Raw genomic sequence first — 24,513 nt, 5'->3', positions numbered from 1 at the left:
GCAGTGTAACAAAGAAGTGGTCACAGATCACAGCTAACAAAGAACACAGCTGTTCCAGGACAGACCTTCACCAAATCCACAGTGTGGAACCAACCTGCAGTCCCAAAGATGGGATGACCACAGGAAACATGCTGAGAGAAAGCTGACTCTTACAGAAGTGCTCCTGACACTCGCACAAAAACTCACTGGGGGTTCATGGCCAAACCCTCATTTCACTTGCTGAATTTCCAAGGAGATGTTTGCAGCATATCGTTTCTCAAATGAAGCATTAGCGAATAAAAGACGACTTGACTGTCACTTATGCAATTACAATGTCCTGGAGTAGTTCCCACTGAAGATTTTTTAAAGGAAATCATTACCAAGAATTTTGTTCTTCTCAGGTATCCGATCTTAACTATATCATGTACAACGAGCTCGTGTGATGCACTACCCTTTAACTCTGCTCCTCTTAAAATAGAATCTAAATCTTGATATAGATAAAAGATTCTTTTTGTAATTACACATGAAGTGTTTAGGATAAAATGCCTTTTCCTCCCGGTGTACACGAATTTACCTTTGGATCAAATCAATAGAAGAAGGTTAGCAGACTTTCTAATGAGAGTACAATGTTAACTACGATTTGCTCTCATTATCTTTGAAACACGAAGGAAATGCAATATACATCATGTAACAGTTTCTTCAGGTCATCATCTGTGAAATTCAGTTAATCACTATAATTAGCTGTTACATGATTGTACATCCAGAATATGATAGGAAGAAACATTCAGCTTCAGAGAATTACTTGGGATTTAGTTCAGTCTAAGAGAGGAGTATAGCTCATTATCTCTGTTTAAATAGATTTAAAATGCAGTGTGCATATAACAATTACTTCAAGTGTCTCTCTTACTTTAGTATTGAAAATCATTTATGAAAACTATTCACGGGATGCTTCCAACTGTGGAGAATACTATTTGATTACACGACAGCAGTCAGTTTACAAAGCCTACTTTAAATCCTTCTACCATCTCTTTACTACTTACTGTCCACTTATACATTTCCCTTCCTGAAATACTGTTTCTTAGGATCAGTCAAAATAACCAATCTCAGAACTTAAACGCTGAGTTACAGATAACACATTTGCAGAAAGATTTTGTGAGCCATATAATAGCACTGACGCATCCTTACCTGTTGCAGCTTTCAAAAGACTTTGTTTTGTGACCAGGTGAAACATCTAGATCAACGGAAGTAACCAGTTCATGCAGTTACATGTCAGAGCTAGTGCCTACATTAAGCATGCCTTTAGGAGAGTCCTACTTGGTTACAGTGGGAGGAAAATACTGAACAGAAAGAGCTTCATCAGCTGCCCTTTCCAATATCCTATGTAACATCAGTATAAATATAAAGACAATTTGCCCTGCAATAACTGTGAGGGAAGTGGATTCACAAATGCTGCTGAACCAGTGGAAACTCAGGTTCCTGAAGATCAGTTAGTGAAGGAAAGCCTGGAAATGTCATGGCATCCTCCCTAGACGATCAGCTGGTAGCAGCAGACTGTATGAAAACTGAGAGAGCCTCATCTTTGGAGCTAAGTTAGAGAAGGCAGAAACACGTTCAGCTTTTACAGCTTTGTGGAGTTTCAAGGACTGTGTTAAATAGGACATGATTTCAGGAACTCCAGAAAAGTGTAAAAATCTTTGCGGTGAATGAAGATAATTACTATAGATCAGTGAGTTTGTTTCAATGAAAGAAAGATCAGTTTTGGAATCCTTTGAAGAAAGACAACCAACCTAGAACTTAAGGCAAATATAACAAGCCAATTTAGTCTGGTGTCTGTTTTGGGAAAGGATACGTGCTGCATGCAAAGAGAATTTCTCCATATGACTTCACTAAGCTGCTACGGTATAAAAATGCCAGCACACCAAATCCTGATTGTTTTCCAAGGCTGAAAACCAGTTAGTGCATTTAGCAATAGATAAGGTGTTGAATTTAAAACACTTACAACTCACTTAAAATTCATGCCCAGGTCACTGCTTGCTTCCATGCTACCACAACATGTGAGAATCATGACTATAGGGAATATTTACAGAGAAGCAATGGGAATGCAACCAAGCTGAAATGGGCAGCAAGGTTGCAGTAGCATATCCAGGTGTTGACATCCCTGCCTTTTAGTCCTTGCTGGGCCTGAGCATCAGAAACTGGGCATGGTGCTGTTACAGCTGTGATGCTCGTGGTACTGAGTCAAGCGAACCTAGGTGCACCTCTAGAAGTCAACAACTTAATTCACACCTCTGAATTACAAAGTAGACCTACCCCCTTGCACGGTTCTTTGGTGAAATAATCAATCTTCCATGTTCAAGGTAGGATATACCACTGAGAATTAAATCAGCTTGCATAGAGTGCACAGAAACTCCAATCTACAAATACTGTTCAAATACCCCAGCGCATTGCTTAGCGCTCTGGAAGCCCTTCCCTTGGGCAACATGCTGTGCTCTGTCCTGAACCCTCCTGCAGTCCCCATAATTGTATTTCCAACCTTTAAGAATTTTCAAAAACTGTTAGAATGAGTTTTTCCGTATTTATTCCATAATCCGCATCCTCTTCTCTTTCCTGTTAAGACCTTTTTAAAGAGCCTCCAAATAGCCTGGGGAAGAACATATTTTCCACAGTTTGTCTTGAGCCCACCAAAGATCTGATCCCTAGGCACTACAGAATTACAAGCAAAATGAAGGTAACTTTTACTACCAAAAATCATCAATAAGCTTACCCATACAGGAAGAAACAAATGGGGAACAAAAATACCGCAAACAACACCATGACAAAAAACACAAGGGCACAACAACAACAACAAAATCACTTGCCTGCTTGATCTTGAAAAAAAAAGATAAAAAGAAATCAGTACTGCAAAGGATCGATTACATTTACATGTATTCATAAGATCCACTTAAGCATTCAGGGCACTACCAGTACTGGAGCTAAAAGCTACTTATCCATAAAGAAGATTTTTAATATATTAGCACTTGCTTCCAAAAGAACATAGTAATGTCTCAAGATCTTTCTCCCTGTCAATGATCTGACTCTTAAATAACCATTTTATGTAACGTTTCTCTTGCAAAGCTTCCTGCCAGACCTTTGTAGTCAAAGGGAGGCTTATGAGAACAGCTTCTAAAAAGCACTACCCCTTCATTACAAAATTATACGTATAATATATGACCAAATTGCATAATCTCTGTAATTAGCTCATCTCAGTCACTGCTGGCAATATAAATAGATGTGATGGTTGAACAGTTGGAGAGTTAATAATAGCCATTCATGAATAAGGATTGCAATAGTAAAACTGACCAGTGATAGTCGTCTGTCTTGTCCCAGAGCAGGTACTGCTGAGATGACCATTAACGAGAGGCACCCAGAAGATGCTAATTAAAAGCAAACATTTGCTGTAACTGCAGCAAACCAGACACTGACTTGTAAACTGATTAATGCCTGTGAACTGGGCTGTGGGATGGACGGACAGAGACAGGATCGTCAGCTTTGGTATGAAAAATGTCTGCCCTAGTGACAGATCCAAACCTCTCAGTGCGCAGTGAAAAGCTAATCCTCCCCCATTGCCTATTTCTTTTACTTTTCCCCTCTTCTCCCTTCTGTCCTACCAATAGATCTCTGCTTCTCCTTTTACTGCTTACTCACGTGAGCATAGGTTCAGATTCTCCCTCTTCATTAACCTAGAGTTAAGCTGGCGGTGTCGCTCCCGTTTCATTTCTTACCCCTGCAGGCTGCCCAGACTCTACCTGCACTGCCTCACACACCGGCACTGCTTGTGGACAGACAAACTGCAACTGCATTCGTGGGGCTGGTGTATCAAACAGGCAACGAGCCTTCAGAGAGTCGACATACCCTTACTTTGGTTTTAGCACAAAAAGGCAAGCAGAGCCTGATCAAAGGTTGCTTCCTTTTAACATACTGTCTTTTCTACATCACCACCTGAGAGCTTGAATTCCTCTTCTTCATTTGTGCTACAATGTTGAGTGATGTATCTGAAATGGATTTGCAGAAAAAAAGAATCATTTGCAAAACTGAGCTCAGTTTATGGAAAGTGAAGACATTCTCCACTGATAAAGCAAGACAGTTCAATAATTTATCTTCACTAGATCAAGGAATGAGGCAAAACCCACTGGATAGGATATCTGACAACAGAATATGTATTATGCTAGCAAATGTAGCCTAGGAAACAACTCTGCATTGCAGAGTAGAGCACCAAATAGCTGAAGAAATGTGATTTTGACAACTAAGCATTTCCTTTGGCACACAGAAAAATTGCAGGTGCTAGAGACCAGCAGATCTGCACCAAGATAATAAGGTGCGAAAATAAAGGGCTATAGATTAACTGTAAAAGTAGATGGTCAAACACGGGAATATATTGGCGACTGTAATGATCACACAGATTAAATATCCAAGCTCATAGATACTTTTGCAACTCTGAAGATATTAATCACAAAAGTTCAGTTTTCCCAGATAATCACACAAAGGGATGCTTTCTGTTCACTCCACATTCTCTTGTTGAGAATAGAAGATTTTATTGCTGAAAAAGAGCCCTGGAGACAATGATATTGAGATACTGAAATCTGACAGTCTACTTAGTATTTGTATGTCCCAAAGCCTTAGTATTAAAGCCCTTGTAAAGGACTGTAAAACACAGATTCTATCCTCAAAACTGTCCTTCTCAGCCCCAGAGAAATTAATGGCACTGATGAATAGAGGTGATACATTATCAGAGAACTTCTTGCACTGTAAACCAAAAAAGGCATGACAGAGGTCTTTAAAGAGTTGTAAGGCTTCAGAGTTCCTGATTTATTGGAGTTTCTTTACAAAGGGCAAGACCAAAGGACAGGAGACTGAAGCAGCTTGCCTGAAGTCAATTACAGGGCGTGAAACAGGTCTCATTTTCTGTCTGTTCTGACAGTTACAGGTGAAACCACCCTATTACCATTCCTTTCAAACAGGCACAATGACAAATGCTGTCTATTGACTGCGGCCACATACCAGAACAACCCCACGTGCCAGTGATGCCCTGGGCAGACCAAAGCAAGCCATGGTCAGGCAGGTCTTTGTATTCACAGTGAAAGCTGTGCTTTCAAGGCAATGAAATCAGAACCAAAAGGGTTTGGAAAAAAGGTTTGGAAAAAAGGGTTTGGAAGAAGGTTTTCAGAACAAAATCAGAACCAGCATGAAGCTGTGGTACTGTTGCCTGCCTGACAACCAACTCCAAGGCCAAGAAAGCCAGAGGAGAGGCAGCAAGAGAAGATCATTAAGAAAAACAGTCAATGAACAACTCTTTCATAGAAGCATGGAAACAGAGGAAGCACCTAAGCCAAACACGCTAAAATTTAAGCCATATATCTCATTTGCAAGGTAGCTATGTTGGCTCTGGTATTTTGTTTTCTCCCTGTTTTTTTTTTTTTTTTTTTTTTTTTTCCTTCCCTTTCCCCTGTTGGTAGCTGTGCCTGTTATTTCATCCTGCCTGTCTTTGATGCAGTACAGCATGTATCACATTTATTCTTTATCTCCAGTGGTTAACCACCAAGTCCCCTCTCTCACCTGCTGTCCTTTGGGGTGGCAGCTGAGATTTTGTTTTTTTGTCTCACAGCTGGCACACATGGCACTCCAGTGGTTCCCCACAAATGCCTTCTGAGTGTCTCCTAGTGTTTGCCCCTTCCCTCCACCAGGGTTCACATACTGCATTCTTTGACAGCACCAATTTCAGAGCCACTCCTAGCTTGCAGTTGAGGCCGTCTTTCCTTCCAACCCCACAACACTTGTCTAGGAGCTCATTGCTGCTGCTTACTTCTGCACAATCTGCCATGCTACACTGCCAGCTCTTACTCCTGCACAGTGTCATTTCTGCATCTAAAATCACTTAACTCTTTCACTAAAGTATTCTGGAGAAACTCCACTCTCACACATTCCCACAGTGACTCTTAACTCATGTTTTTTCCAGGCACAAGGCCTCTGTCTTTGCTCACTTTCACCTCCCTTTTCATTCCCAGTCCGCTTGGTTGATGCTCTGCTTTTCCACTGGCCAGTCTTTTCTGTGCTATCCTTTTTTATTGATACTTCCACTTTTCCTGTAACTTTCTGTAATTCCTTCCCCTTCATGGAAGGGAGAAAAATTAGCCCTGGAAATCAGTCAGTCTCAGCAAAAAGAGAAACCTTTAAATTCTGAAAAATAGTTCGTGTGTTCCCAGATGGCCTCAGAAGGTGTCACCTTCCAGATGTGTCAGGGACTCCTGCGCCAGACATTTACATCGCTGCTTGGATGCAAGCTCCAGGCTTGTCACAGGGACACCTGGAACCAAGTCACTGCTGCTTTCTGCTGACAGTTGGACAGCAGGTTTATTGCTTTTACCTCAAGATGGAAGAGGATGTGGATACCAAAGTCAGAGTTCAAGTTTCCAGCAAGTGTTATACAACACCTAGCATCTAAACATTTGAAACTTTCAGCATTTAAACTGTTTAACTTAATCTCAAGAAAGCTATTTTTATCCAGTCCTTCTACCTTGAGTGTCTGCTATCCTGAATGAGCCATCAATGAGTCATCAACATTTCAGGATTAAATCAAAGCAATTAGCCCTGCCTTTTCCAGCTGATTTTCATTAAGGTAACATGGCAACTAGACAAAGGTCAATGCCCTGTGAGATTCACTTAATTCCCCAGAAATCAAGCAAAGGATGAACTAAACCAAGTAAAGTGGTGCAGAACAATTACATAGATTAATGTGTAGGATACCTAGATTCCCAACAAGAGATTGAGACCCCTCTCTGTTACACATCGTGGGATAAAAATTCTGCATATTCTGCTTACAGCTCGAGTGTCTTAGAAACTAAAGGAACACCACCACTAAGTGCCATGCCACGGCTGTCTAAGATGAACAAGAGATGGATGATAGAGAATACTGAAGGATCCATTGGAAATCTGTAGGATAGCACAGACCCATAGATGGTTAGAAGGAGAAGTAGAGGTTATCTAGTCCAACCTGCAGTACATCATGTTGTCACACCATGCTTATTTTCACCAAGCAAAGCCAGGACTTTCTTAGCTGTACACTCAAAATCACTAGAAACAGTTCACTTCTAGAAGATACTGGTGAAATCACAGTAGAATTTTCAAAACTACTCCAGAACCCAAGGACTTGGTCACACGTCCGACTTACCAAAACTGAATGAATTTATTTCCCTGAGATTTAAGAAAGGGAATTGTAGCTCATGTATACCAGAAGCTGAGTGCACACATGGTTGATTTCCATATGGTCCCAGAGCATCACTGGCTCATTCATGTGTCTGCCCAATTATCCTTCAGTCCCTGGTTCAACTACTGCAAGGAATGGGGAACCAGGAATGGGGTTTTGATAGAGCACCTAGGAGAGGTAACACATTGAAGACAGGCAGGAGGCATGCAGGTTACCTAAGCAGTTGAAGAAGTGATGAAAAAATAGCACCACAAATTCTCTCGAGGCCCTGTAATTGAAAAGAGATGTTCTACTTGTGCTCGTCCGTAGTGTGCTGATGTAATCACAGCAACGCAGTCACAGATTGCAGCTGAAATCTAGCAGAGAATCAGTAAAATGAGGATCTCTAGTAAATATCTTACATCCATTTGCTGAAATATTAAACAATTATGCATCACGTTTCTAGTTACAAGAGAACATTTTACATACTTACATGGCCTTATAAACTGAAACAAACTACTGTGATGCCTGTGCTCTTCTGACAGACTCGCCTCTCCAGCGCATCTCACAGATCCTTCTATTCCCTTAGCATTCACTGGAGGAATAAAATAAAGTACTAAATGGCTCTTGTGTGAGCATAAAACTGCTATTATTATTGCTGCCAGAATTTATTTTACAGGAGAACTGAGAGAGGAAGGGGTTATGGAGAGTTTAGGATGAAAAAGACAAAGCCAGGCTGAGAATGGTTTTGTAGGTAGATAGGGATGACATAACTACACGAAAAAAGTCAGTGGTGATCTTTTAGACCTTCCCAAGAAAAAATAGGAACCTGCAGCAAATATCAGCATTCAGAGTGCTGCAGCCTCTCTTCTCTGGGTTGGGCTGGATAATGCAGTGCACCATTGTACCTACATTTGCATCTGCTCCTGTCTCTTTTGAGGAGGCTTTCTTTGAAATAGAATGCAGATCCAGAAGATCTTTCTTCCCTCACTTCTCAAACAAACAAAACAAAACAAAACAAACCCACAACCCTTCTTACTTTGGTGCTGCAAAGAAGGCTTCCTTAGTCACAATCAACTTTGGCACAGTGCCGCAAGCTGACAGGTGGAAATGTGCATTTTTAGAGAGGCCTGACACGAGGCAGACATTTGTGAAATATGAATTTTTGGCATGCTAGTGGGGCAGGTGGGTGCATTTACACGTGAAGTTTATGTGAAGTTGGAAATTCAGAAGATCAAAGTAGATGGCCAAAATGAACCAAATACGGATGTATGGGATCCTGGATTTCTTTCGTGCAAAGTGTTGATAAGGAACAAAAAAAGGCATTAACTCTACAGAGATCTTGTGAGCTGGTGGCAGTGTTACCTGGCTCCCACACCACTCAGAGGACAAGGGCATGACTATGCAAAACCTGGCAGTTTATGATACCTAGAAATCCATTTCCAGCGATTAAATACCTGCTGTCCTCACTGGTTTCCAAACAGAGCTCAAAGCATGTGATCTGTCAAGTGTATTAAGATCAGTGCAGAAACCAGGATCATTGAAAATACTCTTCACTTCCAAACTCTGCCTTAGCTGCTGTAGTTGAAAAGTGGCAATTGAGGTGGAAAGCCTGGAGATTCTGGAAGGAATGACTGCTCATCATGTACTTTAAGATATACAAATGCTGATGCTTCAGGTATTAGTGGCATAATTCAGCAATAATTAAATTAATACTCCCAGCAGTGAGAAAAAGAATCACTAAGAGATCACATCTTAGTTAAGATGGTAACAGTGCACTAGCAAAGTCATTTCCTAGTTTGACTTTCTCATTTCCATAGCACATTTTTTACTTTCCAAATCTCTCTTTGCTCCCTGGCCGACTCAGGAGAATAAAGCACTGCATGCAGCCTTGTGTCACTGTGTGTTCAGTGCCTTCCAGCCACCAGGGGCTTTGGACAATGCAGGCACGTTGGGAATGGTTCTTCCTCCTTCCATTTTTTCCAAGGAAAATACTTCATGAGATTTGGAGGGATAATTTCTTTTTGAAACATTGTATTAGTTTCTGTTTTTATCATTCACTTCAATAGATTGCTTCTTATTTCACAAGTCTCAAATGGAGCAGTGTCTGGCCCTCTGTTATTCCAAGCACTGCAGACCTTGGTCAGCATAAAGCAATCTGAGTTTTATTGATTTTAGGAATTTGTCTCAAGAGCTACTGATTACAAACTCCATGAGTAATGTCTGATAGGAATTAAACTGGACTGAAAAAGGAAAATATCTACAAAAATCCATTCCCCTCCAATTTAATGGGATACCATAGTCCTTATTGCCTTTGCAAGCTACTAAGGAATGGCTGTTATAAGCTGGATATCAAGTCATAAGCAATTTTGCAGTCCAAAACTGAATAGGAGTTTCCCTTTCATGGGGTAGCAGACTGTAAGCAGAGTCTTGCATGGCATTTGTAGTCTGTGAACTTTACTGGGATGAGGACACAACTTGAAGTACTGTCTTTACAAGCCATAGAAGTCACAAACGTTCACCATTACAGGAACAGCAAAGATACTTCCATGCCACTGAAGAACACAGAAGGAAAGGTGAGCTCTGGCAGAGGCTGTCCAGAGAAGCTGAGGATGCTCCATCCCTGGAGGTTTCAAGGCCAGGCTGGATGGGGCTTTGGGCAGCCTGGGCTGTTGGGAGGTGTCTCTGCCCGTGGCTGGGGTTTGGCACTAGATGGGCTTTAAGGTCCCACCCAACCCAAACCATTCTGTGATTCTATGATTCTGTTAAATATAAACCAGCACCTAAATCCAGTCAGTGTGCTCACTGAGCTGCAGAACACCCCTCCCATGAGCAACAGGCAAGTTGAGCAGTCACAGCTGAGGAAGGCATTGTCCTGCATTTAATAGATGTGTTATTTCTGTGAAGAGGGAGAACCTAGAGCATCTGCCAAGCACCTGAGGGTCCGCAGGGGGAATCTAACAGTCCCTGCCAGGGCACTCTGGCAGGAAATACCCAGTTGATTGTACTGCAACAGGAAGCAGTACAATTATGAATGAACATGGTGTCTACAAGGAAGAATTCCTCTGTCATCCAAATGCAGGTTCTCATTGTCTGCTTTTCATGGAGGTGCTCCACAACTGAATGGCTACATTAAGCTTTGCATAGCTCCACATCTTCTAACATACTACACACCTGCTTGGGAACAAAGCTTAGTGCCTCCCTTCCTTTGGCCTTTCAGAGCAGCCCTGGTGAAACCACCACCAACCACGTTCCTTCAGGCAGCATCCTGCTGCCGAGCAAGTGCTCCACAAAGGCAGGACAGCAGGGTTCCTTCCAGAGCATCCTCCATCTCCTCCTCCACTGTGTCCTTGTCCCCACTTCACTTCAGTCCATCCCTTTTACATTCCAGGATGTGGAAGCTGCAGAGGCAGCACTGTCAGCAATTACAGCAGGACAAGGTCCAGGCCCACCAGTCACACCAGTTTTCTTTCACCCCCATCCGTCACTTCCACCCCCCGACAAGTGACTCAGTGCAGATGCCTGTGGACACTTACTTTACCTGCACTTTAAGTGACACCCTGTGGCTGAGAGGAAGAATTACTGGTGACCATCCCTTCAGCGGAATTCCCTCAGTGACACTCCTTGAAGTTTTGTGGCAATAAACACAGAAGCCGAAGCCCAGGGAGTCACAGAGAGCCCCAAGTGCTCGGTGACTGGAGAGAACAGCCTGGTTGCTCCTTCCCTTGCAAGTGTTCAGACCTCACCCTCCCATGGCTTGGCTGGATGAAAACTGGTCGTGAGGGAGAATAACGAAGGAAATCCACATCCACGAGAGGCCCAACGCTAGAGCTAGCCGTGTGGGCCATTTTTATGTTGTGAGATAATAAATCGCTGCTTTCCGATTCATCCCCTTTCCAACGTGTTCATGAGCTGTTCCCTCTTCCACTCCTCCCCTGGCCCCAGAAACACACAATTGTGCAAGTATTGTCTGATTCCTAACTTATGGGAAGAGACTGAACCTCAATCCATCTGTTTGCCAGCTGGTAGCTGCTGTCAGTTTAGACAACAGCTCGCTCAGGCAAGCAATGGAGAGGTGTGCGGGGCAGCTTCCTTAGCGAGAGGGTCACAGAAACCTCCAGAAAACCTGCTCAGGGCCTGTTTGCTGACCCATTCCTGAAGGCCACGAGGCTCAGAGCCCTCTCGCAGGCCCGTGGGTGCTTTCTCACTGCGACAAGTCACTGTTCTGAGCAGCCCTGGATGTTGTCCCCAAGTTCAGGATCAGCACCCTGAAGGACAAAGCAGGGGACCAGGCCTCTGACTGACCTTGGCAGAGGATCAGGCCTGCCCGGTGCAGAATGGCGACAGCAGTTCCTGACCATGGGGAATGTGTCAATTATGCCGCAAAAATCGAGCCTAAACTTAAGAGAAACCCAACCAGGCAAAACAGGATCGTAGCAAAGCCACCTCTCATAACTCACTGGAGAAGAACAAAAATTCTACCCACTGTTTAATTAGCTGAAGAAAAGGGCCCTCAACATGGCTGAAGCAACATTAACAATCTTCTTATTTTACTACATGCAATTAACTTCTGTTCTGTGCTCAATGAAGAAATCACACATTTCACAGGATGATGGCAGCAGGAAAGATGAGTTATTTTAATTTCTCCTTTTGTTTTCAACACTCTACTTCCAAGCTGCAAAATCAGAGTGATCTTTTACCACAAATTATGCTTCACAATGGAAAGAAAAGAAAAAGAAAAAAAAAGTTAAGGAAAAAATGTACAGCCTCTCCCATCTGTGCATGCACTGAAATCAAGAGCTTCCCACTGCTTTATTTGTGGACGAGCTCAACCTAAACTAGCAAGAGAAAATGAACAGAGATGGTTGAAATCTTAATCTGGATACAGCTCTACTGGAGTCCAGCTGACCTAATCAACTGCAGATTTGGTCTCCTCAGAGAGAAGTTTTATGAACTTAAAAATATGTTTAATTCCCTCCCCCAGAATTCCAATTCTGGCCTTCTTTTTCCTCTGCTGTGTTTTTTCCGTTTCTCATCCATCTCCTTCCTTTATCTTTCATGTTCTCTTGACTCCCTAATTGGCAAGTACAGCGTTGGTCTCCCCAGGATGGCTAAAACATGACTTCTGCAAAATGGCAGACTCATTTTTTACTAACTTTTTGTAGTGAGTCCATAATTGAAATCAGCTACAAAACATCTTTTCTTACCCCAAATTTCCTCTAGTCATTAAACAGTCCAGTGGGATAAAAGCCTTCCAGACATCTAACAAGGTTACAGAAAAGGGAAAGGGGTAGGAGCAGTTTTAGGGTTTAGTAGTACTTTTCTAAGGCTGAAGACACGCATGCATTGCTTAGCAAAAAAGAGAAAGTTTTGTGTTTGACCTTTGAAACGCGTCTCAGCAATGTGTTTTAAATATATAAAGAGCCCTTCAATCCAAATGGCAGCACACCAGGACTGCTCAGCATCTGCTGGCTCTCAGACTCGGATGCTTCTCCTCTTGCCTTGTCCTTTCCCCCAGCCCATACCTCAGCTGCAACTCCTCACTGCACCCAGCTGTACCTCGAGGAATCACCGCTCATGCTGACAAGGCAGTGCTGATGGACATTTTGTTTTCTTTTTCTCCAGTAAAGATGAAAGGCCACCATAGCATAAATGGTCTTCATCTTTTACAAAAGGTCTTGGCTTTCAAAAATGCACCCTTTAGAAATCAAACCAGAATACTCTCTCAGGAAAAAGTAAGCCATGCATATGCAATCAATAGAAGTACTCAGGCAGTAAAATACACAAGATAAAACATAAATGAAAATGTTAATAGAGCCTCCAGGCCAGCGACTTATAAAAATGCACATTTCTGTAATTACCGGGACAGGTCTCTACCCATATAGTATGAACAAGACTCTAAAACTGATAATTTCCAAGCAAGGCTCATTATGCAGGCTTATATGCAGGCTAAAACCACTGCTCCAGAAGTTTGAACAATAATTAATAGTAATGAAAAACAGCAGAGGTTAGATCTTGTTAAAAGAATGGGTGTTTAACCTATGAAAATTAGCTCTTTTGCTGTTTTAAAAATTAAATAATCTCTTTAACCCCTCTCAGAAGAGGAGGGATGAAAAAAAAAAAAAAGAAGAGCTATTAATTCACTTCTTCATCTTTCCCTCATCACACAAAAGATTATAAGCCTCTGTTCAAGGTGAGACAACAAAGAGCTGCAGGAGGTTTTCTTTCAGTGTGGAGTAAGCCATGTCAATAGATGCAGCTGTGATACTTATGTCAATGGCTCATTCTCTCCCACGTCTGTCCACCTGAACAACAGCCCAATTGCTAAGTCACCAGCCCTCTCCAAATCATTGTCAACAAGACATCTGGTTGTAGGGCTAGCAAGGAAAAGGTGCTGTACATACCCTTGGAACAAGGAGTAGTCAAGGAGGGACCAAATCCCCATCGATGCGAGGTTTGCAGTGCTTATGTGCCTATTTTCTGCACTGTAGTCCCTGGAGAAAATGAGGATGCTTTTTGCAATACCCAAAACACTTATCTCAAGCGGCTATCTCAGTCAAAGAGCTTTCCTGTACCAAAAGAGAGATGGATTTGCAGAGAGATCCAGAGCTACAGAGATCTTTTGTCCACTTTAATCACAAGAGCAGGCTGACCTCCTAACGTCAGTCCTCAGGTGTGGGTTCAGTTCAGCTCAACAGACACCCAGGGATGAATTCAGCTGCCCATATGCAGGCATCGTATCATTTTTCTTAGAGTACCTGCAATGCCTATGTGGCCTGGAAGATGAAACACAAACCTACAAAAGGCCTGGACCCTGTGAAACGGGAGATAAGCACCAGGCAAGATGCTTCTGGACATATCAAATGGCAAGAGAGCTTCTGCATGGACTACTGAGTTGATCTGCCCAATTACGTTAAGCTGAGTAACTCTCCAGGCTTCATCCCCTGGAGTGAACAGCGCTCTGCTAACTTGTTTCAGAGCTTAGCCACTTAGCTGTGGATACCTGCCTGTAAACACAGAGATTTGTATCTTCATCTTCAAGCCAGAAGCTTTTCAATGCTTCCACCTCCTGCCTGCAACCATCGCAAACCAAGCCAGTCACCCCCCCGTGGACGTGTCTCACCACTGAATACCCCTCCCCTGCACAGGTAGACAAACCCCAACCAGGCAGCCAAGGCTATGGGAATCAACAGTTATTGTCTATCGGATGAACTTCAGGAACTCCCCATTGCAAAGGGCAATTTGCAATGAAAAGAAAGAACTAAAGTAGACATACTTTAGCCTGTAACGCTCTAAGTACAACCACATTTTTTGCAAGCAGTGAAGAGTCTCATTACTGCCCATCTGCTGAATTAATCAAGCTTGAGGATACCCTAATAAGTGAATTAATCTGTTTTCTAAAACATGAATAAAAGCTTCACACTGTCAAAGCATAAACACATCTAGAGGGCAGCAATGATACTGTCATCTTTAGCTAAATATAGATCCTGAACAGAGACAAGTGCACAGCCACACACTGCACCAACACATACATTTTTCCCTTGTGTTTTTTTGTTTTGTTTTGTTTTTCCTTTTAGTTTAATACAAGAGCTTTGTTGCCAAAAGCAAAGTTGTAAATGGATGGCATCACTTTGGTTCCTTGGTCAAAGAGCATTTTGCCTGCATTCACAAATCATACAACACAGTAACCAGATCTTGATTTGTCAGTATGACTTTGTTTCTCAAATAAAGAGGGGTGAAAAAAAACAAACCAACACAAAATAACAAAGTGTCAGAGATGAAAAATACGCACAGACTGACAGACTTTGTTTTACCAATCCAGCTGAAACTTATCTGAGTCACTCAGTAGTTCCCAAGGGACACACAGAAACACAGACACACAAGCACAACACTGCAGGATTTTTTTTTTCAGTTCAAATGGAAATATTTTACGCAAATAGTTTATTTTATAATTGCAAACAGTTTTTTTTAACAGTTTTTTTTTTTTTTTTTGGTGCACCAGTTCTTCTTATTTTTTCTTTTTTACTCAGATACCCTTTGCTTAAATTCTGCTGGCATGTTGCAGGGTTTGATAGCATTCCGCATCTGAGAACTCAGGGTTTCAGGGTTTCTGAATTCGAGTGATCGTCAAAGCATAGTAATTACCAAAATGGATACCAAGCAAGGGGGAGATCCACGCAAAGCCTTTGACGAGCTGATCTGTGTTGGTGAGACCTGCTGCTTTGTTTTGAATTCCATACACTACATGCACAGAAACTATGGCAAGGCAGAGAAATCGCCCCGTGAGTACCAGAACTCAGGGAGGCTGGTTTGCTCTGGAGCAGTGTGTTGAGCTCAGTTGACGCTGGTATAAGATTTTCACCCAGTTTGGGCACTTACAAGACTGGATTTTCTGGTGTCTAGAATGCAAAAGATTTTGTCTATAAAGAACTCTGCTGGGTTCATGCCCTCCAAATGATGAGCTACTTTTACAACATTGGTTCAAACTTTGAATCTTTGAGGTCTTCATTTCTAAAAAAAATTCACTATATCTGCATTAGCATGAGAAGTATACTAATGGCCATAGAGAACAAAACTAAAAATATGTTACAGTTCCTCACAGGCAACAGCTCTCAAATACAGGATTCCTTACAGTATCACCATTAGCTGAATTACAGACCAGAACCGGAAAAACCCTTAGTAGAAGAGCGGCATTACACATTGCTTTTTCTAAACTTGTCTGAATTGCCTCTCAAAAAAAAATTCATTACAATGTAATACACAATCATTTCTCTCTTTACTCCAACAAAATGCAAAACAAAACAGGACAAAGATACACTCCTTGTCCAAGGCAGAAATCTCATACTATTCCAATCCATCTCCTGACCAAGCCTTGACTTTACACCTGTGTTATTCACCTCTGAAATTCTCAAGTTCTGTTTCCCTTTTTTTGTTTTAATCAGCTGTCTGTGCTGATTTTATTATCAGCACAAGGTGCACAGTCCAGGTTTTTAGCACGAGTCCTGCTACACATGGACCGCTGGTCATCCCACAAGATAACTTGGTGAAACCATGCAAGTAAAAGCAGTCAGACCATGTCAGTATTTGGCCTCCCCAAACTATGGACATATTCTGCATGTACTAATTGCCAAGTCTTTCAGATCACCAAAGAGATTGCACCTCTTCAAATCTTAACTTGCTGTCCTACTGCTTCTCCAAGCCTTAATTACCAAGTACTACCAGTACCCAAGAGGCTATTGATTTTACAAGTTGTCTCAAATCTTGGTACAGTCCTTCTGTTCCTTTGCTTTGCTACAGCTTGGAAGAGCTACCCACATGGAAGAAATAAGATCAATTGCAAGCCAGTAGCTAGAATGTAGTTTAGTTCTCTATTGCAAGCAAGACATACTACTGCATCTGGGCACCAGTACGTACTACGAGTCATTATTGCAGCCATACATTTTCTCAATGTGCATATTCACATTTTATATTCAAAGGAAAAAAATGCCCATTTTCTCAGGCTGTAACAAAAAATTGCTTCTGAAATCAAATCAAAACAAAACAACAACAACTACAAACCCACTTCATCAGTACTTCTTTAATTTAAATTAACATGTCGCTGTTTAAGAATAATGAATTTAAGAAGATTTATTAGCACTGTAATACAAGAATTAGCCATCACTGACAAGGAGGGAATCAGGGAAGAACTTTAAATCAGGTCAGTGATGAACTACTGAAAGCATTAACAGAGTTCATCAAAATACACTGGGGTATTAAAGATTTTTTTCCTTCTACACACAGGAAAATCATTTAAATTCTCTCCAGTGTATTTATGACATAAATAAAGAATCATCCATAATGCATTTCTCCCTCTCTCTCTCTCTTTCTCTCTCTTTCCCTTCATTCTTTCTTTTTGCAAAAATGACAATAAGGCAGTGACATCCCCCAAGAAAAAAAGGAAACGGGAAAAAAATACTTGTACTTCTTTGATATACCTTTTCTACGGCTGTTCTTTTAGGGTCCATTCTGATACACATGCTCTTGTCTAAGCTGTCCTTAATTTTCAGAATTTTTCTTTTTGTCTCATCTGAGACTGGAAAGGTAGTGGACTATTTGCTATAATCGAAGACAGCACAACCCAGCCCTTCACCTGTTCCCACCTATTTTATTGCAAAGCCGACAGGTCAGAGAATAGGATTTGAGGTAACTTCCTTACTTTGCTCAAAGACGAGGATGACAGAAGCTGGTCCCTATAAACAAATCTGGAAGGGGGCTTTGTTTTGCATAGCACATACACAGAACTTTTGTCTAGTTATCTGACCTTTAACACCTGGAGCTGGGGAAAGAGGTAATTCACTTTCCACGAGTTAAAAAATAAGGTCGAAGATGACAGGGTCATGCTTTTACTGCTAGACCATGAAATTAACACTATGGAAAATTAGGATTACCAACACCTGAACAACAGTTAGGAGTGAAACACAGAATGAAATGTCCCCAGTCTAAAGCACCCTAAGTAGCTGGAAAAATGAGTGACAAACAAGTGGGATACACATACCTGGAGCTAATACATGAAAACCTCTTAATGAAATGTCCGAACAATATTGACAGATAAGGGAAAGGAAATGAGTGCCTGGGTCCGACAGCCTGAATAATAAATTCTTAGTGAGTCATCGTGATTGTTTACCTCTAAGACTGGAGCATCAGTTCCAAGAGATTTCTGAGGAGCCCCATACTCCCTTGCTCTGAATTTTATCTGCATCATAATATCCTCTGCCATTTCTCTTGCACTAATGATGCAGCCACCCCAGCCTCCTAAGAAAACTGCCAATGAAGTTACTAAACAGCTTCCAGACCTCAGCCTCCTGCTTGTTAGATATAAACTTCCAGCCCAGTTTGTCCCCATTTGCAGAAACAGCCTCTCAAACGGGAAGTCGAACACAGTTCTTAAGTGTTAGGACTAAACACTTTGGAAGCCAGAGCTTCTTTAATCCAAACAGCTCAAGCACAGCTACAGTAAAACATACATTCAGGCACATATATATCTACACATAAACACACTGACAGCCAGCTAGCACAGTATACCCTCCTTAGACTGATGAGAGTATTTTTGCCCAGTCTACCTACATAAACACATTTAAGAAAATAAGAATCCGTGTTCAGAAGTCTGTGCTTCTGAGAAATCTACAACATTCCAGGCAGGAATTTTGAATATACAGGCTGGAATGTGGACAAAATGTTAATTCCCAGGAAAACATTTTTTTTTTTTTTTTAAATGGAAAAAAGATCATTTGGATCTCCCTAGGTGCCTTCTCAATACCAGATCTGCGGGAGAAGAAAAGGAGTTTGTACTTACTCGTGGTGTTGTATTTGATCCCATTGAAGAACTCCGGGCAGGGTCTCTCTACTAGTTTCCCCGCCGAGGCTCTGGGCCAGCAGGTCCCGATCTGATCAGTGGTGGCATTGCAGTACGGACCTTTGCATTGGAAAAAAAAAAAAAAAAAAAAAAAAAAAAGAGACAGAGAGAAAGGGAAAAAGAAGCAGTTGAGAAAGCACAAAAGAGACACACTTTGCATCACAAAGCAAACCCAATCTTAGCACTCAAAAAGCTTTTCTGAGCCCTGTGCTAGGTAATGATTCCTACCATGAAAGCCCAGGAAAGAGATAGAGAAACTCTCTAAAACAGTCTCTTGTAAATCCAGGAGGCTGCAGTTGACATCAAATTCTTCTAAGATGAACTGAGATATGGTCACATCCATTATTTCCCCCTGGGGCTGCTGGGCTGGATCAGGCTCCTTCCCCCCTTCTCTGTTTTTTGTTCCCTCTCCTTTCTTCCTTTTTGGAAAGAAACGAGCATCAAGCTGCGGACACCCTGCGATCTCGTGTGTGTGAGCCTCTCTCCCTCCCAGAGTGCTGACAACTTGGCTGAGAGTCTGCGTCTGGCTGTGCAGTTCAATCCTTCAGGCTCTTCTTCGCTTTAAAACAGCAGCTCGGGAACCAATGGGATCACACTGAGCCCAGAGTAAGGGGCTCGTGTCTCTTAGCCGGCTTCCCTGGTCTAGCAGCTCTCCAATGCTGCCTCACGTTGCCAGACCGTTGTATTGCTTTCTCTCCCTCCCTCTCCTTTCCCTCTCCCTCTCTCACGCACACACATGCAGAGTTTTATTGTTAGCTCCAGCGAAGAACACTTCTGCAAGAATACTCGGTGCGAATTCGAGCCAGGGAGAAAAGGAAAAGCCATCAGATTAATAAAACTCCTCAGGCTTTTTGGAAAGCAGTGCGGTTGCTGTCTTCACTGCATGGAACCGAGGATGAGCGGGGACGTGTGGACAGGGAGGGGGGAGAAGGGATGAGGTCCAGTAGGTGGGATAGTGTATCCTGAGCAGGCCTGGAGAAAGAGGCAAGAATAACAGCTGGGATGGGGGAGATGGTCTGAGAGATGGGGGGCATCAGAGCAAAGGAATCTGGGGTGACAACCAGAGTGGGGAGAGTGAGAGAAGGGCTGGGAGAAGCATGGCAGGGGCAAGTCTTCCTTCTGCCCCTCATGCAGGCAGCTTGGGAGGGGGCAGCTGGGTAGGGCAAGGCACTGGGAGCAGAGTAGAGCTCTGGATCAAAGTGTGGACCGCTCAGGGGTCAAGGAAGAAAAGAGAGAACATCCTTGTTTCCCAGTGAAAGGGGGAGCCAGCAGGTCAAAGGACGAGCACTCACACTGAGCTGGGCAGCAAGGAGCCCATGATGTGGGGAGGAAAGGAAGCAAAGGGCTCGAGAAGCTGAAGTGTTAGGGAGCAGGGTGAGAAGGGTCTGGGGAGGGGAAGGGATGAGTTTGGGTGGAGATGCTCAGAAAGGTGGTCATCTGTTGGGAAATCAGAGCTCAGTGCAATGGGAACTGAATGAAATTCTGCACTTGGGACACGCTGGAGAGCAGCTTAGACCTAAGAAGCCTTTTCTGATTTGCTACATTAGGATGTGAGGAAATTTTTAAGAAAAAAAAATGGCAAGAACTTGCTAACGAGGATCATCTAGGTCCATGGATACAGAAGGACCTTAGGAAGCAAATAGAAAACTGACCTGTAAGGGAGAAATGCACAATAAGTATATATAATGGTAGCAGAGATTAATGGAGAAACAAGACAAGGACAACAAAGAAACTGACAGAAAAATGAGATCCAGCAGTGGACTCCTGGTTGCAGTTTTTGTTCCCAGCTTTAGATCAGATGTGGTGTTTATACTGTCTTCAAAGCAATGGCCTAGGACTTCTAATAACATCTATCTCCCATCCTGCAATGGCCTGGACTTTCCCTTTACTCGTATTTAAGATTGAAAAGCTTCATTCTTTGCCCTTCAAAGACAGAAAGAAGCTTGCTATCCAAAGAAAGGGGAAAAAATGGGTTAGAAGGGCAAATAAGTTACCAACATGCACTGATGAGAGAACCAGACAGAAAACTATTTTCCCATCTGAGAATCTGAAGATTTTTTATCATTTTCATAAATTGCAATGTGAGAGGGGGAGAGAGTGCCATCAAGTTTTGGGATGAGTATTTTTGTTTTAAATATGCAAAAAATACAAATTAACAAATGCCCTAGCTATCGAGACAGCACGATGCTCTGAGGCAAGTGAATGCATCTCTCTGCTTCTCTGTCTGGAGCCATAATCTCCTTCCCAAGTGAACGTTCCCAAAATTGTAAGCCTTTTTGAGAAATCTGCATTTCAGCAAACTGACCTTTGTCAACACCTCCAGATCTCTTTGTCCCACACATCTCTAATCGCCAAAAGCAGGAAAGAAAATTTATTCAGTATCATTCACACAACATGGCCACCACCAACACGCTGGTTGTCTTAAAGCAGAGCTTTGAGGAGAAAACCCTATTTCTGGAACTTCCAAGTGAGAGGTATAAAGGGTGCTCTAAACCTCTAAGCAACTCACAGAAGTCTGTCCCTCAAAGTATCTTCAAGTGTTCACTTTAAGTTACTTCGCTTTCCTAATGGAGCAGTTAAGTTCAGATTTTTATTTTTTTTTTCCTCAACAGTCCTTCTTAGTGATGGCTATGAGTTCTTCTTGGAGGACAGCGTTTGTAAGTGCCCAGTGGCATCAGTGAGCTCAGTGGCCATTTCAATCGATGCAGAACTGATCAGTGAGTAGGGCACTCATCCAGGATGCTGACAAGATTTTTTTTTTTCCTTCTTCTGCTGCCTCTATGCAAGACGAAATCACAATGCCTGGGCAATGATCTCAATTTTTCATCTCCTGTCTGCCCTATTTTCTCATTATTTGTGCAGCAACTTCCACACTGGAATCATAAACCCAGCTGGAGGATTTGGGCACTAGACTTCCATGAATTTTTGGAGGAACACATCATTTTATAAATTACTGAAAGAAAGACAGTTTCAAAAAATGAGTTACTTATAAATTTGATTAATGTTTCACTTTCCTAAATGCTGCCCTGTACTTTCTCGCAGAAACACTTGTCAAATGGTTCCAGTAGTACAAAGACTGAGCTGGATTTAATTTCAGAACTGTTCTTTCTAGTAGTAAACACCCAAAACAACAGCCCTGAATTAAAATAAATATTTTCCAAGAATGAAGAAAACAGTTTCTTCATTTAAGTGAGAAGAGCTAGAAAATCATCGGCCTAAAATGATTCTCCTTTCCATACTTTCAATTCAGTTCCATTTAGAAAATCAGAAACAGTATATACAGCACAGGTAATGCTGCTGTATTACATACATTTAACAACAACAAACCTCAAAAATAAATGTAGAGGTGGTAAAAAGATTCTCTGGGAGTAAATCTGGATGTGGAAAATAGTTTGTTGTTCCTCAGTTCACAAACTAGCACCATCATTTGATAATTGATGCACAATCTCTTCATGCAAAACACCTTTTGCAACTTTCCCTGGGTACAATTAACTTCTTCATCAAAGTTTCCCTTTGGCTGGATCCATTTAAATCTTGACTATGTCAATTTGAGTCATTCAAGGTGAAAATGTTGCTCTTTATAAAAGCAGCAAATCCAATTGAACACAAGATTGACAGAAGTATTATAGCTACTGACACTGTCGATTCTCTGCTGATGCTGTACCCCTCTGTGAGATGCATTTGATAGGAATAAAAAGCAACCACATCTTGCTAGGCTGTAGGTAACAGAGATCTGCTTTAAGAAGTACTGAACAACCAAAGAAAGCTAATAATTGCACTTGGCAGGCAGAAAAACTTTGTCAACTTAGAAGTGAACTTGTTCCTATGTGGTGGTGTTCATTGGTTTGCTTGTGGGAGCATGCAAGACATATGCACAACCAATCTATATCAGAACATCTGAATAGTCCAGATTATGGAGGTGAATGTGAGGGACAAATAAATATATAAACACATGAAGAGAGATTGGAAAGTGACCTACAGCTCCTCCGAACAGGAATGAGCTCTGCCCAGGAGTGGGATACAACATGGTCTGGCAGCAGCAATCTTTGTATGCCAGCTCTTGCACCACTGTACCCACAGGTGGTAGAATTAGAGGATGTCTTTCAGTTTGCCCCACCAGCAGTGACCAACAAGGATAACATTGTGCCATTTAACCAGCAGCACCAAAACTCCATCCTATGCAGAATCAGGCAGCCAATATATGATTTTTTGTGGGCTGGGGGTACCTCCAGAACCAGCTGACTGCTCCTTGGTCATGCCTGCTAGAGGGACCTTTTTACCCCAGACACTTGACCTCTACAATGCCAAATGACTGCTGTATATTTCAATACCCAAGAAGGGGTTAATAAAAATAATAAAACAGTCGTTTCTCTCCTTAGTTCCCTTGTTCTGAAACAGAAGAGCCCACTATACTTCATCCAGCCTTCCTTTTTTCCTACAACTGTTTTATCACCCATTTCCCTACTCATTGATGTGAAGAGCTCTTTCACATCAATAAAAGCTTTCCAGGCACAATAGTCACCCCTCTCTTCTGTTGTGCAACACAAAGCTTAGGACAAGAAATGCATGTTGTTCATCAAACCACCTGGTTACACCAATACTCCTCCTGTCTTAGTTCCAATAACTTTCATGCATCTACCACACCAATATGGAGGTATCATAGAGTCACTCACCTGAGTATTGTCTATTTAGGCCTTTTGCATTTAATTTAATTAAAATCCAAATCCTAACTTGTCATCTGATATTGTTAATTGGTCTGTTAACACAGTCATGGATCTTCGTTTGTAGTATGAGGTGAACAAGAAACTGCATACCCAAATATCTGATTGGCTGTTGCCTGCATGGCAAGTACAGTGCCTGCTGGTTAAATCTCTGCTGTCCAGCACTTTTGGAGTTAATGTAGGTCCATGTGAAATGCCACAAACACCTTGTGATGGCTATCGCATTCTCAGTGAAGAAAAGAGTCAGCAGAATCTCAAAGAAACGTTTTCCTACCCTGGTTTTGATGGAAAGTAGCAGGCAGAGAGGAAAATGAAAGAGAAGAAAGACAAGGAAGAAGAAATAAATTTCTTATTTGTAGAAATGAAGTGTTTAAATCCCTAGAGTACAATCAAGAAGCAGAACTAAAGCTAGTGGTAGAAATACAGAGTCATCAACTAATTCCTCATACAACTCAGCTGTTGTAATTGGAGGTTTAGTGTCTACCTTTGCATTTGTCTACCTCTACACTTTTGTTTTTAAATTCCTTTAAATATGAGGCACGAGAAGAAGCCTTTTCTCACCTCTCCCTTTTCTGCTTGAAAATATCCCCAATAATCCTTAATTAAGCAATGACCTTTGGGCATCCGATTTCAAAATAAATGGGACTGTTCAGCTGGGTAAGGAATGCAAGATCATACACCTTAAGGAAGGCATTAATTTATCAGACGGGCTTCTAGACCATAAACCTGAAGACCCTTCTTCTCAACATGCACTGTAAAATTGATGTGACTGCACGTTCAAATGCAGCAACATGACCATAACCTGGTAAAGTATTTATTTTTTCCTTCTTGTTCCAGGAATAACAAAAAAGACATTTTTTGGAGTGCGAACAGGACAGTCACCAATCGTGGAGCTAGGCCATTCAAGCAGCAAACGAGATTGACAACAACTTAAAGATCTTTACAGACAGTACACCTCGAGAACTACCCTAGGAATTCATATATGGCTAACTTCTTTGCCACACTGTGCTATGGCTTCTCACAATGAATTATACTCTGCTAGAGGAGCAGACTGCTAAGAAAACCACTTCTCAAATTGAGTACAACTCTTCTAATCCAAATCTGGTCCTTGCCACATGTACTTGAGATGTACACAAAATGAGCACAGTTGCAAGTTATCGTATGCAGAGAGGAATATAAGACATATAAATACAGATCTTCAT

At 41.9% G+C, this 24,513-nt stretch overlaps 1 protein-coding gene across 3 annotated transcripts in view; it reads right to left on the bottom strand.

The window, feature by feature from the left end:
- The window catches only part of CRHR2 (corticotropin releasing hormone receptor 2), a 156,663-nt gene that overhangs the window by 87,944 nt on the left and 44,206 nt on the right, over window positions 1–24,513 (bottom strand). For 2 of the 3 annotated variants that reach the window (XM_050708918.1, XM_050708919.1), the window contains exon 3: window positions 18,531–18,650. In XM_050708918.1, coding sequence (XP_050564875.1) covers window positions 18,531–18,650 — 120 coding nt within the window. Of the gene's footprint in view, window positions 1–18,530; window positions 18,651–18,818; window positions 19,123–24,513 lie in introns of those variants that run through there. The other variant, XM_035554373.2, reaches the window with a different exon arrangement.

The sequence above is a fragment of the Cygnus atratus genome, chromosome 2, assembly GCF_013377495.2.
Source record: "Cygnus atratus isolate AKBS03 ecotype Queensland, Australia chromosome 2, CAtr_DNAZoo_HiC_assembly, whole genome shotgun sequence".
Taxonomy (NCBI): Eukaryota; Metazoa; Chordata; class Aves; order Anseriformes; family Anatidae; genus Cygnus; species Cygnus atratus.
The sequence above is the reverse complement of the archived record's forward strand: the minus strand, read 5'-3'. Positions and strand labels throughout refer to the sequence as shown.